The sequence below is a fragment of the Lissotriton vulgaris genome, chromosome 10 (genome assembly GCF_964263255.1).
Source record: "Lissotriton vulgaris chromosome 10, aLisVul1.2, whole genome shotgun sequence".
In the NCBI taxonomy this organism is placed as follows: domain Eukaryota; kingdom Metazoa; phylum Chordata; class Amphibia; order Caudata; family Salamandridae; genus Lissotriton; species Lissotriton vulgaris.
Genome location: NC_141698.1, coordinates 66,850,874 through 66,866,289, shown reverse-complemented (window position 1 = coordinate 66,866,289; position 15,416 = coordinate 66,850,874). Strand labels below are relative to the sequence as shown.

The window sequence follows — 15,416 nt, the reverse complement described above, 5'->3', positions numbered from 1 at the left end:
TCTTCCTGTGTTACTATACGCAGATGATGCGGTTCTTATAGGCCGCACCCCGAATTCTCTCCGTATTTTAGTACAGACTTTTGTCAAGTACATGGACAGTCTGGATCTATGCGTTAATTAAAAAAAATCATTTTTAATGTCCTGTGGTCCTGGGAAGCGTCAGCTAAGTTCTATTGTTGTGTGTAGCCAGAAATTGACAAGCACCCGCACATTCCCCTACCTTGGGTTGGTCTTTGCTGCGAACGGTTCCAGGACTGAGCATCTCGCTCACTACAGGAGCAAGTTTTCAAAGGCCATTAACTCAATCCTTAGCCTTCCCGGTCCAAAGACCATTGGCACCATTTTAGCGATTCAAATTTTTTAAAAATTACAATGTGTTCCAGTAGCCACGTATGGGGTGGAGATTTGGGGCATTGCGAACAGTTCCTGTATTCAGCAGGAAGAAAACAGGTTTTGCAGGAAACTGTTGGGCACCCTAATTTCCACCTTACAATATATCTGTAACAGAGAACTTAACCTTAATTATATATCAGATTTCATCCGTGCCGGACCAGCTCTTTTTTGGCTATCAGTTTGGGAGAATCAGGCTGCCTTCCTAACTAGAGAGATCATCACTGACTGTGTTAAGTGTGAGAAAGGGATGGGTATCCCTTGGTTGGCTGGAGTGCACCTAAGCCTGCGCAGTGTCAGGAAAGAATGCATCTTTTTAAACCCCAGCATAGTTGAAACCGTGCACAAAAAAGAGCTTAGAGATGCCCTCTATTCATTATATAATATAGAAAATATTGGTATGGAATCCAAGAAACCTTCCGTTCTTAGTTACATGTCTATAGAACAGTATTCCCATCCCCTACCTATATATCTCACTCTACCTATGAGTCATTGGGAAATGAGCCTCTTATTCCGTTTAAGAGCAGGAATTGTTAAATTGCACTGGGGTTCCCTCCTGGCTATCACCCCAATCTTGATCACGTACCTTGTCCATGTGATGGGGTGAGTGGCCAATCAATTTTACATTTGTTATTTGTCTGCAAATACTACATGAAATATATAAAGTGGCTTTTATATCCATTTAAAAAAAGAAGAGGTCTATTAGTCTGGATACTGCCCATTCGTGTTTACTCACTCTGGTTGATGAAGAGTTGGTTTTTCGCATAAGCACATTTTTGAGAATCGCCATTCGAACATGTAAGACCATGCCCAATCCTTGAGTTTTGACTGTGCCTGAATACTTTTGTATGGTTGTTGGATGAATTGATATTTTACACAACAGTAATCCATTCAGTATCGATGAACTTCTTTTTAATTCGTTATTTAATTTGCTATAATGTTATGTTTACGTCATTGTAATTTACCTATTATCATGTATTTTCTTACTCTCCGCTTGTTATTCAATTTGCTGTGATGCTGTGCTTTTATGGGTACTAAGCTATCCGAATAACGTTTATGAACTGAACTGAACTGATTAAATCAGTGACACATGGAGGTAGGTTGGATTCCTCTATAGAGTCACAAACTCAGGAGACATGTTTGACTTACTTTCTGGTGATAAGAGATGTACTAATGAATGTGGTTGAAAGCAAGATCACTGTGGATTTTCCTGTTTTGTTGGGAGAGAGGGGTGGAATGGAGGCTGGGAGAGTCATGTGCTGAATTCTTGCCTTTAACAGGATGAGGTGATTGAGGTGAGGTCAGGAGCAAGGATGGAGGTGGTGGGATTGAGATATGGAGCCTTCAGGTGACATGATGAGGTGGAAATCAATACGCTGTTCCTTCCTAATGGATCATGAGTTACCAGGTTGAACTAGTTATCCAGGTTTCTGGAGGAGTGAGAGGTTTTTACCAAAGTTGAGTGGATGAGGAAAGTATGGCAACAGATAAGCCCCTAGTGCATAGGTGGCATTGCCCAGGTCCAGTACCAACGGGTCACTGGCCACCAGATGCACAAACTATGGATCTTGCTAGCCTGAAGGTGGCAGGCAATGTCCGTATTTGTGGAGGTTGAATACTTAGTGCTGGCTGTGGGGAGTGGGTGAGAAAGACAATGGCCAAATGCTTGGGTGCAGGGACTGCTTGGAGTGAGATCCAAGGACATCAGGGTCTGTGGCTTCCTTTTATCATCACCTTGCCACTGCTGTAGAAGTTAATGGTTAGCCTCACACAGTTGAAAGGTATAAAAGTTCTGCTAACTTTCAACCAACAGTAAAATGATCTGGCTCACCTCTCCCTGGACGCCAGGAAATGTAAGGAACGAGCTTTCCACCACTGGAGAGTCCAAATAGTCATCAATTTCTAAGGATTGCTGGTCAAAATAGGACACCGGCTGCTTGACAGATAGCTGGAAGAAAGAAGCAGAATGACACAGACATCAGGAAGAGTAGGGCCCACCTAACTTAATCCATTCCAACCAAAACAAAAAGAAACAAATGTCCTTGACATCCAGGCTGTCTTCAGAGACATTCCATCTTTTGCCCTGTTTGCACGAAATGGAGGTTACGGACAAGAAAAACCAGCATGGGAAGGCCTGCTCTAAAAGAACCTTCTGCAAACAGCATATATGCCTGGCTGCTAAGTCTGCTAGACACCTTCTGTATGAGCAAAAGCATATTGTGTGGCACACAGACAGAGCTGCACACTATTTAACACAGCTTTGATATCTGAACACATTATTTAGGATTCACAGAAATCTTAGCTTTCCTGTGTAGACATAGCCCTCAGGGCACACAAACAGCCCCTGAGACACCCGCATGCTGTTTGAGGTTGTGTCTGTGTGTCCTGCAATCTTTTCAACAGAGTATCACATACAGCTTTACCGTGAACACATAGCAACACAGAGCTGAAAAGATTGCATAATTGTTTTCATTTCATGCACAGCCTTCAAGATATAACACATGGTTCCAAGATAAATTGATATCTTTCCCATGAACACACAGACCACAGGATGTAAACGTACAACCCCAAGATTATCTTTATATTGCATATGCACATAGCTGGAGGAATGTGTGCAGGGAATCAAGGATGCCCGATGTAACCTTATTGTGCAAACAGCCATTGGGATATACAAAGGGGGCTTCTGGAGACGGTCATTGCTGTATCAACAATTCGGAGTCATGTGACTGAGAGTCACACAAGAGAGAGGACGGCTGCACTGCTGAACCACACGATGGCAAATGGGACACCCCTCCACCCCACATGAAGGCATGCAGTGACATGGCTTTTGGACATGCATCCTGCAGACATCAGCTGTTCTATCAACCATCCGATTCACCATCATGAAAAAGGTGGTCCAAGCACGACATAGTGTAGAGTGCGCTGCTGCATCTCACCTTGCTGCGCGCCATCCTGAATAGGAATGACACAAAGAGGTAGGGAAGGTACACAATTGCGCTGGACACCAGGCCAACTGCCACAGTATCCACACTGACCGGGAGGGATCTGGAGATGGCTGCATCACTGCAAAAGAGACAAATAACAAAACAAGTAGTTTTATGATGCATTGCTACTGCAGTTTTCCATTTCATATTTCTGTGAGTAACTTGGGTACAACTGCTGCAAAAAACTCAACAAACTCACTAGACCTTCACACTGCTCATGACATATGGAAGACAACCGTATCAAGTGTAGAGCACCGACTCCTGACACATATACTATTGACGAGTCCCATACATTTACCCTCTAAGGTGTCCTTTCACAAATGCTGCAACATTCTCCACCCTACCCAACACCTTCCACGCACACACTTCCATGCACACACTTTCACGCACACACACACACCCTCACGTCACCTCACCTCCTCCACACAACACACACTTGACCTCTATGTTGGCACATTAACTAAAAAGCTGTAGCTGAATAATAGCTATAAAACCCCCTTCCCCACTTCCAACCCACCACCACTCCACAAACCCAGTGCTACACAAGCACCAGATGAGCATGCTTCCCACCCATACCGTGCAGCACACCCAGATACTGTACCTGCACAATGGCAGCATGCCCACACTCAAAGCCTCTCACTTGCTGCACCCACACCTTACTCACTCACACCAATGTAGCACAAGCTGCACACACCAACAACTGCCACATACACAGAATGCATTCACTGAACATTCTCACACACAAACGTTGCCCACAGAATGCATGCCGGAATCCACAATGTTTTGTCTCAAGCCATACATTAGTGCTGCAGATGAACTCCACAGACACACACTATACATTTACTAAATAATTTAATTTCCCATACATTCACCATATATGTTTACCTGCTCCTTACAGAGATACACTAATATCAGCAACTCTCATACATACTTGCTCAGCGTCACAACACCAGCCATGTGATTCCACCTACATATTCCTACCTGTAACTCCTTCTCAGAGGCTGTATCAATTCAGTGGTTTTTATAATTTATAAAAATACTATACAGCAGATTCGAGAAGATCACTGTCTGCATATAAAGCAGACAGTGGAGAAGTGTGGCTCAATGGTTAGAGCGGCAGACCCTGATGCAGAGGTCTAGAACGGACCAGGGTTCAATTCCCCGCCTCGGCGGGTCTTGGGCTCAAAAATTCCACGGACCTGATAATTCTCGCCTCAGTGCCTATTCTAATCATGGAGTCCCACTCTGCAACTCTGGGCAATAGCTTGCTTAATCTCCACAACGGCCCCCACAACGCTAAGGATGCCTGGCCTCCACCTTGGGGGTGCCCAGGAGTGGACGCCTCACAGGGAAAGCCAGGATGGGTTCCACAGCGGTATTCGTACAAGCACCTTGAGACCCTTGCGGGTGGGTAGTGCGCTATACAAGTATCAATTTACATTTACATAAAGCATGGCCATGACACCAAGAATTGGGTTCCACAGCGGTATTCGTACAAGCACCTTCAGACCCTTGCGGGTGGGTAGTGCGCTATACAAGTATCAATTTACATTTACATAAAGCATGGCCATGACACCAAGAATTGAGACATAGTTGAGACCTTGCATTTGAGGGGGCCCGCCTTTAACCATAAACATAATTTTCATGTACATTATTCTGTAGTGTACAGGTAAACGACAGTGACACACAGACCGACTGGTACATGAACTAGATAAAGCAAAAAAATGACAATTCTGATATACCTCCATGTTGCAGTGGGTCTCCTAGATACAACATGATACATATCTGGGCAGGTGGAAAGAAAGAGAGGAAGATATACTCTCATTAAGGAACTTGTACCCTGATTTAGTGTTCTGATGGCAGAATTTCTGTTCACCAGTGGGTAGACTGAACACCATCCAACACACGAGCAAAGGAAATTCCACAAAAGACTGAATCCTCTTACTTAATAGATGAAGTTTCTCCCTCAATAGGGCTGTTTCTACAGTGAGAGGTGCTGCTTTAAGGAATGATCTGCAGGTGGCATTCATGCCAAGGTTCATGCTGAATGGCGCAGTTTCCGGCATCAATGTGGGCTCTGAAAATGTGCCCAAAGTTGGTGGTACATTATCAGCGCTCACATCTTGACTTCCAAAGATGCAGAGGTATGTTTCCAAGGATGTCGGGCCATCTGACCGTGAAAATGTGTCACACACTGTCCATGATGATCCTTTGTGATGCCAAACAAGATGGCTGACCTGAGACTGTACATGATGAAGTTCAACTGTCGTCATCATTGGTGGATACAACAATGCATCCAGGCAACCCTGGAGAGAGTGGTGTGCTGCTGGAGGAACATCTGAGATGGGAGCCAGCTCCTAATATGGTGGTTTGATCTCCGTTTACACACTTCGTTGTCTTCTATCTATGTTTACTTTACATAAATACCCCAACAAATATACATACATACCAGCCCTGACCAGTATTGGTTAAAAGAAATTAGATAGCATACCTGTTTTATTCACAAGTGGCACTATATGAAAATATCCTACCCTGTTCTAGCGTGTGCCATTATACTGCATTACATTACAACAATGAAAATAATACAAAAACCAACAACATATCTTGACCGTCGGGCTTTACGATTAGGCTAATATACAGTCTTGGATACCAGTTTTCAGGATCACAAGTATGTGAAAGCCCAATATAGTTAAAGTTCTTGCAAGAGCAACTCTTTTGTGTTTAATGTTTGGTTGCAACTTTATTTATTTGTATTAAAACACCATGTACTGTTATCACACCTTTGTTCCAAGCCCTACCACATACTGTAATTCCACTAAGGTGGTTGCATTCAGAGCAGGCACCTACAGACTAGATCATTAGACTTACAGATATGTCTGAGTAAGAACCCTGCCACACACCTGTGTCTGACATCTCCAACGACACCGTACCAGACCGCGTTAGCGCAGAAGAAGAGGAAGATGAGCAGCCAGCAACAGGTGGCTCTTTGGACGCGAGTGAAACGGCTGCGGGGTGGTCGATCCCACATGGACAGCCAGACATGCTTTTCAGACAAACCCCTCTGCAGCTCTGCCACAAAGATTCGTGAGAACTTCCTGAGGTCTGCATCGCCTGAGAGAGGAAGAAAGGGACAGTTATTGTAGCCAGTGTAAAGGCATCCTGTGTATGGATCACATACATACATGCATATGTAGGTTATTGGGGGGATGAAAAACAACCCTTAAGTCAAAAGGATTCTAAAATTCTGGGGCCCTTGATGGTAAATATTATTTTTCAGTACAATTAACCATGTGTTATTTCCCAGTATATGAAAGCAGAGTGTATTGAGGTACTGGAACAACCAAAACCACATCCTTAAGACTAGTTTAAGCCTAGATTAGTTTATGCTTCTGCCCATTCTTGTCTAAGTGCATGCCAGATACAAATGTGTGTCTGTATAACTGGTCTAAGGTTTCTATGTGAACATCATCAAGATATGCATCCCACACTCTTGATCAATGTGTCGGCCCACCTTGTATCCAAGTGAGTTGATCCTCCCTGGGTGAAGGCATAACACAGAGCCCACGAAGGGTGTTCCTATCTTTCAGTTAATCTTTGCAAGTTCAGCGGTCCATCAAGATTGTAATGTTAGTAAATGCCGGAGTTTGTGTATTCCATATCCTCAGGTATTTATAGAACCTAAAGAAGCTTCTGCTCACTCACAACTGCTGCAGATGTGTTTATCCTCCTTCAGTGTGCTGACAAACCGAAGCATGTGCCAGCCACTCAGGCACTATCTGTGACATCTCTGGGTTATAGGCCTTCCCTCACCCCATGTGAGTGCCATCCTGGGCCTTATATACGCCACCGATATTAGGTGCAAAGGAATGCCCTATGTGTCTGCTAGTTCCTTAACAGGCATTTGCTGATGCATCCTGTTCTGGAAGACTGTACCTGGGGTATAAATGTGCCCAACAGGCCTACAAGGCCCACTAAAATTCAGCCCAGCAAAATACTCACTTGCAGCAAGGACCTCCTTCTCCACCATGTGGCCTCGTCCTTCGCGGCCCACGGACAGCCAGTCATTCGCCAGGAAGAAGTAGCGCTTGCCACTCTGCAGGTCCTTCACTATCACATGCTGCAGGTACCAAGAGGGGCTCAGCCCTAAAAGGATGCAGAGAGAGAGCCAAGACATGAACCATAATGCACACACTACTCTCTCCACCGAGAACTTGCTATAGGTGGTAATATCATGGTTTTACAGGCATCAACATCTTTGTTTTCTTTTTAGGCATTGTTCAACAATTTTTCCAATTTATGAATCATCATGAACTGCATCAGTCAATCATGTTTGTAATACTTCTGTCCCAATGCATTTATCGACACACTCATCCTTTTATTAATTAACCAACACACTGAGGCTGAAATAAATGAACATTCAGTATTGCTTTGTTGCTGGCAGAAGGTGAAATGAGATATGTATGGATGGAGTAATCTACCGCATCATCCTCTTGCAAGACGTACTACAACCCGCATTAATCCACCCCACCTTACAATCACATCAAACTAGAAGACAGTAACATGCTCATGAAAGGCCTGATTTAAGAAAATGTGATGCTGGGTAAGCAAACACTGGTCTCTCTTGAACAACAACAGTGTAATGCAAATCTTATGAAGCAAAGAAGAAACAGCCCCTTTCAATCTCTATGTGTTAAGAGATACTTAAGAGCAAGTAAGAGGGAGACTGGGGCGGGTGAGATGGAGATAGGTCTCAGAGCCCTTTCCAATTGCCAGCACCTGATCCCAAGCTGAGGCTACCACCAGGACAGCTACACAGCTCCCTTGTTCTGCAAATCCTCGACTAATTTACAGGATAACCACTGGTCCAAAGAACTAACAGCTTTGGTTTAAGTCAGACTAGAACACCACTGTATTACGTTTTCATCACAACTGGACACACCATAGGATACCATGAGGCAAGTGCACAGATTCATGCAGAAACACGCACAATCTATATCCATAATGGGCTGGCATTACTTCCCACTCAAACTAATCAGCTCAAATGTATTACACGGTTTGCTGCCCTACTAGTCCAGCCAGGCTTACACATTTTAGACGGAAAAAAACCACAAGTACTGTCTTGACCTGCCCCTTTATAAATTCAGGAACATTCTTCCAAATATGAATTTTGAGTTCTACACCGAAGACAAACAATGATAACGAATGGACCATATATATCACTGTCTTGCCGACTATCATAGAGGCAGAGAAACCTCACAGGATGGCTATGGGATTGTTTTAAAGTACCTTTATTGTCATGCCATATGCGGATTTTCCAGAGGCTCCCAAGGCTCTTTTCTGTTGCTATCTGAAAAACATCCAGGCTGTTCCTGTGAAAGGAGCCCTCTCCATCCAGATGCCTGTGGCCGCTTTTATCCTCAACGCCATACAAGTTTATCCCCACGTGAGCGGTTGTACCTGGTCACAAAAAACAAAAATACACAGCTATGAACCCTAACTCATACTAGCTATGCTTGTCTCACTCATGCAAAGTATGAATCATACTGCATTCAATAGGCCTAAATTCAAGAAAAATAAATTAGCACTTTAGAGCCAAATGATTGTGGTGCTAAATATTATGCAACTAGGAGACTTTCAGCCAGATTCATCAAAGACCCGTTTTGCGAGTCTTTAATAGCGATTCATAAGGAATCGCTATTACAGACTCGCAAAACGGGATTCATGTAGGAATCGCAAAATAAAATGCGATTCCTACACATTCCTTATTTGCGATTAGCAAATTGCTAATCGCAAATAAGGAATAATCCCCATTCATTCCTATGGGCCAAAAGGCCCATAGGAATGAATGGGGAGTATTCTTTATTTGCGATTAGCAATTTGCTAATCGCAAATAAGATAGACATGAGACGCGGTGAGAGGCTTACATGGGAGAAAAACATTTAATAAATGGAATAGCCTATGGTCGACCATCTGATCAAGAGAGGGTGTAGTGTTATGAATTGATCAGGGAGAAGCAGAGAAACAAACACTGGAGTGCTGGAACAGAATAGCTATAGTAGCTTTTATTGGCCCTCTGGCACTCCATTGTTTTCAATGCAGCTCCCAGCAGTTTAATGGGTAATAATTGCAGATTAAGACCTTCTTCCGAGGACAATGTATTTTAAGGGACTCATTTAGCCCAAGGAGTTTGCCAGCCTGCCAGGTCAGCAGAGGCCACAGTGGCTCGACCGAATGCACTGAATAATGGCGAGCGGGCACCTAGCTCGATGCACCAACCTCCACTTGTCAAAGTATTTTGTTATGAAAGAAGAAACTTCCAAAGCAATCTTGCAAAATAACAATGTCCTTGAAGCACAGGGACTTTCTTCCTGTGTGTCAGGGTCATTGGGAGGTTTCCTTACTCAGTCATAGGCAGGCAAAATGAGTCATGGCCTCTCCACCCTGAACAGGGTGGGCTACTGTCATTGGGACCAGACTACTCCGCTGAAGATAAGCACTCAGGTCGAAAGTTTGTGATAATAGAGCCAGCTGAGATTCTGCAGTTTCCTCACCTCTAAATGGGGGTGGAGAACTTCAAGTTTGGTGGAGCGGTCCATCTTTCATCTTATGGCTTATGCACCGTTCCACCAAACTCTAGATGACCTAATAGTACAGGAGTTTCCAATGTAGGTGACGCATCGAGCAGGATCAACACACATGTGAGTGCCTGGTACAAGAGTCCGTGAACACATTTTTCCAGATGTTCATGATGGACACCTCAGTTGCTCACCAGGGAAGGAACCCAGGCTCAATGTGATTCCACCGATTATTCTGTTCTGGGAGAGCAGGAAATTTATCAGCATTTCAAGCACTTTGGCGAGGCTGGAGGGACATAAGAATATTCTGTAACTGACAAAGACTCTGGTCCATGCTAGGCTTTTTGAATGTGGGGTCATAAGTGAGCGCTTAAACATTTTTGGGATGTCCACAAACTGAAGGGAGGAAGTGACACATTTTGTGATGATAGGAATGAGTACTGACTGGTAGGTTTGATGCAGCTGGTATTGCAGGTTTCACGAGGAAAGACTACGAGGGCTTTAGCGTGCTGATAATCGTAGGTATTTCAGACTTGTGATAGTGGTGATTTTACTCAATGTGGTGGTGCACAGAGTCATTGATATGGGGGGTGCAAGTTGTACAGATAGAGGTGTGGAAGAGGCAATGGAGAGCATTGTCGTGGTGGGCGTTGCAAAGTAACCTCTTTTGGGTGGTTATCCCCAGTTTTTCATTTTTTGGGACTCATCTGCTGTCATTTTGAACTCTACACTGGTACACTGTTTTCCAGTGTATGTGCCTTCACCCCCTAAACCTAATTGGTACATTTAACTTTTCTATAAGGCCCTAGTATATGGTGCAGATGTTCACCCATGGCATTGAAAGTTAAATGTCACTTGTGAATTGTGGCATGTATAGTGTCATCCACTGCAGTGACTGTGAAAGCATGGCTTCAGGCCTGCCCTGCATAGCCTCACAGCAGCAGCTTAAACTCTGCTGCCCAGACCTGTCAAAGTCACCCTTTTGACAGGTAAGAAAACCTGAATTTAAATATTAAATAATCATCCCTAAACACATCTAGCTGACCACAAGGTAGGATGCATATTATTTAAGAGTCGAACATGTGTGGCATTAGAAATGGCAAGTTCCCCCCGTAACTAATTCCAAAACGACATTGTCACTGATCAGGCTGTGGCTGGCACGTAGGAAAAGTTAAAGTATAGATTATACAATTTAATTCATAGCGTTTGACCTGTTCCAGCTACACACTCAATTCAAACTTATTTTTATACATATATTAAAAATCCACTCTAATGGTAAAGTCAGATTTTTATTAAATATATGGCAAATGTAACCTTTAAAAAGTTACTTTTACCCTGCCTGAAGCTGCTGGGGATTAATTTGCATTAGCTCTCCAGCAACTGTCCAGCATATACTTGGCCTGAATTAGGTTTGAAGAGTTGTGAAAACTGCTCCCAGAGCAGAGATAGTAGCCTCAGAGTTTTCTACCGTCGGCAGGAAAAGCAGGTGGCGTGGGCCAAGGAACTTGACGTACTTCAAAGGGATCTACTCTCTCACAAGTAAAGTTTAGGTGGCACTTGGAAAAGCTGCAGCTTTTGTCCTGATTGCTAGGCTGGCGCCAAACCCAGTTGGAGGAAAGTCACTCCCAGAACCAGTTTTGAGTGACCACATTGTATGGTGCTGCTCATTATCTTGGGCACAGCTTTGAGTGGGCACACAGGCTCTGCACCAGGGAAAGGGTTCCTTTATCTTGGATTTAGGGATAGGTACAGTGGGGTTATTTACAGTAGGGCAAAGAGGAACTGCTGAAAAGTGGGTGGAGTTGCCCCCTTGAACCTTTACTCAATTGATGTGTGACTGTGGGACCCCATCCACTAGCTGGTGTCTGGCATAAATGTGGCATCAAGAGGCACCACCCCCTGAACACATACTGGACATTCAGTTGATCAGAAGAGGACTGGTTCTGCTGTCTGTGACCTGAGAGGAGCCCTGACAGACATGCCCCCTGTTGTAACCCAGGACAAAGAAGTGTACTCCAAGGGTCAGTTGGCTGACCTTTTGTGTGGCTACAGGGAAACAATAAGCTGCAAGAGGTTTTTTCTCTGAAGTACCCAGCACACCAGTGGAAACTAGACCTGGACTGGACTTTTCTGTTGGCCTCTGCCTGACACCCTGAGACTTTCTTAGTGCCCTCCTCGGAGGTCCTGGGGAGGCCGTTAAAGCATACTGCTGTGGTTGTTTGGGCACCTGAAGAAAGCGTGGAAACTTTTTGAAACTTTTAATCCAGTGCTTCACGGGGACTCATGGGAACATGTTTCCAACTGGCAGATCCACCGAATCAGATTGAACATCAGCTTTGTCCCACTTAGCTCTAACGAGACCAACCTGCCAAACGTATCCAGCCTTCGGATCCACAGCAGCAGCTGCAATTTCAGCCGCAGCCTGCTCAGCGAGGGCTTTTCTTCTTAAAACGTGAAAGTCCATTTCTGTGTTGTGTCTTAGAAGAAATTTCAATGCTTTTCTTCAAAAATGTGACAAAGTCCCTTTCGGAAGTGGGACTTTTTGACTTCCACACTTTTACTGGGACCAATCTGCTTGTTCTATTGGACTACAGCTTCTTCATGGTCGGCCTCAAATTGCGCGTGGTTCTTGGTCTACTGCTTCTATGGGCAATCATTAGCGCTTTGTGCTTCTTGGCTCTATATTCACTTATAATCTTTAAAAATTCATATTCATATGTCCAGTTCCTTTTTTTTATATTTGTCATTTTGGTCTTATCTAATGCCTCTCTTATTTTTAAAATTGGTTGCAATTTTTTTTTACGTTTGGTGTACCTTTTTCTACCCTTAAGCCCTGCCTAAATACTTTACACATTGCTTTTGATTTAATCCTGATTGATTTGTGTTACATTACCGGGGATGAAGCACAGGTTTCATTTAGTTACTTTGCATGACATCTAGCCTTCCACTTGTTCACCCCAAATAGTAATTCACTTTCCTACAGAAGGCAATACCCTCACAGTGATAGCCAGCATTATGTCACATTGTGTTATGTAAGCAAACTTGTAAAGTGCTCATCCACCAAAGTTTACTTGGCGCTAAAGTAGCTAGCAGAGAGCGAGAGAACAAATCCATGGGCTGATGGAATTGGCACCCTAAAGGTTATGTGCCTGTCTGACTAGCCAAATGTTTTAAAATTCTTCCAGAATGGGAGAAACAAAAAGTTTTCTGTTGGAGATAATCCGGGAGGACATTCCATAGCGTACGTGCCTTAATGGAAAAGCTCGGACCACCCAGGCCTTTCTTTGGGTATTTAGGAATAACTAGGTAATTTAGTATAGTAGATCGGATTGTTCAGGGGGAGGTATAGTTGTCTATTTTCTTTTTCAGAAAGTGAGGGCCTAATCAACTGATTGACATAGCAGTGATACAGTGATTTGGGGCCAGATGTATCAAGATACACTTTTGCGATTCTCAAATAGCGATTTTTAAGGAATCGCTATTTGATAATTGCAAAATGGTATGTATGTAGAAATTAGCTATTTTTTAGCGATTTCTTAAAATTCCTTAATTGCGATTGACAAATTGCTAATCGCAATTAAGGAATAATTTCCCATTTATTTCTGTGGGCCAGGAGGCCCATAGGAATGAATGTGAAATTATTCTCAATTTGCAATTCGCAATTTGCTAATCGCAAATTGAGAATAATTTCAAGGGCGCAGGGGTGTCCAAAGGACACCCTGTTGCACCCCTGAAATAAGCATGGGTGCACATGTGGTGCACATACATGCCCTAAGGGCATGTATGTGCATCACATGGCACTTTGAAAAATGCAAAAATGCGGAATTTTTCAAGAAATTTGCAAATTACCAACAACTTGAAGTTGGTGGTAATTTGCGATTCCTTAAGGACAATTAGCAATTTTTTTTGCTTCATACATTGCATTTAAGGAATCACAAATTTTGAGATTCCTTAAATGCAATCGCAAAATAAGGAATCTCAAATTTGCGATTCCTTATTTTGCACTGAAATTTGCTACATACATACCATTTTGCTCAAATGAGTTCGCAAACGCCGAAATTCTGCGAATTTCGGCGTTTGCAAACCCATTTAAGCTTCATACATCTGGCCCAGAGTGAGTCTTCTGTTTCACTGGCAGCCAAATTAGTTGCCTTAATAGTAGTGTTACATGCGAGTTCCTAGGAAAGGTGTCAGTGAGGTGGGCAGCATAACTTTCGATCACTTGTAGCCTATGGATGGTATTGTTCGGAAGTTCTAAGTAGATGGAATTCACGTAACCTAATCTTGCTGTAACAATTGCCATTACAATCGATTTTAAATCTTATAAAGATATGAAGGGACTCCTTTCCTAATCATTTTTAACAGATAGCTACATTTATTACACAATATTATGGCGGGGCTTAATGTTGAAGTGAAGGGCGGCAACACCACGGATGTAAATATCCCAAGGGTGGATAGCATTACTACGCTGTAAATAACTCCCTTCGGTAGGCACCATCATTGTGACAGAGGAGGACTATACAGCTGGCAGAGTGATGACAGCATCAGTTTCACTCATTAGTAAAGTACGTAGTGAGATTCCTAGGGCTCAATAGAAGAAATGGCACCTCTATTTTGTCAGCTCGCAAGCTAGTTGAAGTTGAAATCTTTGTTGAGTACAGCGCTCCTTGCCGAAGGGTGCTTGACTGGGAAGGAGGGCTGAGGGCGCGTGGTCTTAGCTGGGAGTTTGAGTGGGCGGGAGTTGCTTCCTTACTTTGAAAGCACTCACAAAGTGTTGCTTAGGAGTTCATGGGTAGAGTTATTGGTCGACAGGTAGAGTGAGATGGGACAGCACAGGGATTGCAAAGTAGATTTGTTTAGCAGACTGGGAGGGTTAAAAAGGATAGTAACCAGCAATACGCCTTACCACACACATTTGGTGGTATACTATTGAGACTAATACAACTTCCTTTATATTAGAAGTCAACCTTACCCCAGAGGCATCTTGAGAGCCTCTGTATTTTCTTTCAAAAAAGAAAAAAAATGATTGCCTGCCTCTTTTGCATGCAATTCAGTCATAAAGAAGGATGGAAGATCCAACTCTGGAACCAAGAGACAGACACACAGCTGTCTTTGCGATACCAAGGCCCCCATTAGGATGGCAGGTGGATCGCCCCCACCAGGCCGAAGGTAGCCACCGCTGGCCTGGTGGGGGCGATCCGCCCGCCATCTTAGCCGGAATGACCCCCCGCCATATTAGTATGGCTGGGCGGTGCGCGGCGGACGGGAAGACCATCTGCTGCTTTACCGCCCTGGTCGCCTTGTGACCGGGGCGGAAAAGGGTTTATATGGTGGCGGTGTCTATCAGACACCACCAGTCATATTACAATGGGCTTCTTCAGATGCCTTTCCGTGGCGGCAATGCCGCCACAGAAAGGCATGCGGAGTCTGCTTTGGGGGCCCTATGCGGGCCCCCATGGACTCCGGG

At 43.9% G+C, this 15,416-nt stretch overlaps 1 protein-coding gene across 1 annotated transcript in view; it reads right to left on the bottom strand.

Annotated features, from left to right (window-relative positions):
* PKD1 (polycystin 1, transient receptor potential channel interacting) overlaps positions 1-15,416 on the bottom strand; it is a 410,044-nt gene that overhangs the window by 83,529 nt on the left and 311,099 nt on the right. The window contains exons 27-31 of the mRNA XM_086940492.1: positions 8,661-8,831; positions 7,374-7,517; positions 6,275-6,485; positions 3,327-3,453; positions 2,222-2,338 (exon numbers count right to left, since the gene is read on the bottom strand). Coding sequence (XP_086796618.1) covers positions 2,222-2,338; positions 3,327-3,453; positions 6,275-6,485; positions 7,374-7,517; positions 8,661-8,831 — 770 coding nt within the window. The remainder of the gene's footprint in view (positions 1-2,221; positions 2,339-3,326; positions 3,454-6,274; positions 6,486-7,373; positions 7,518-8,660; positions 8,832-15,416) is intronic.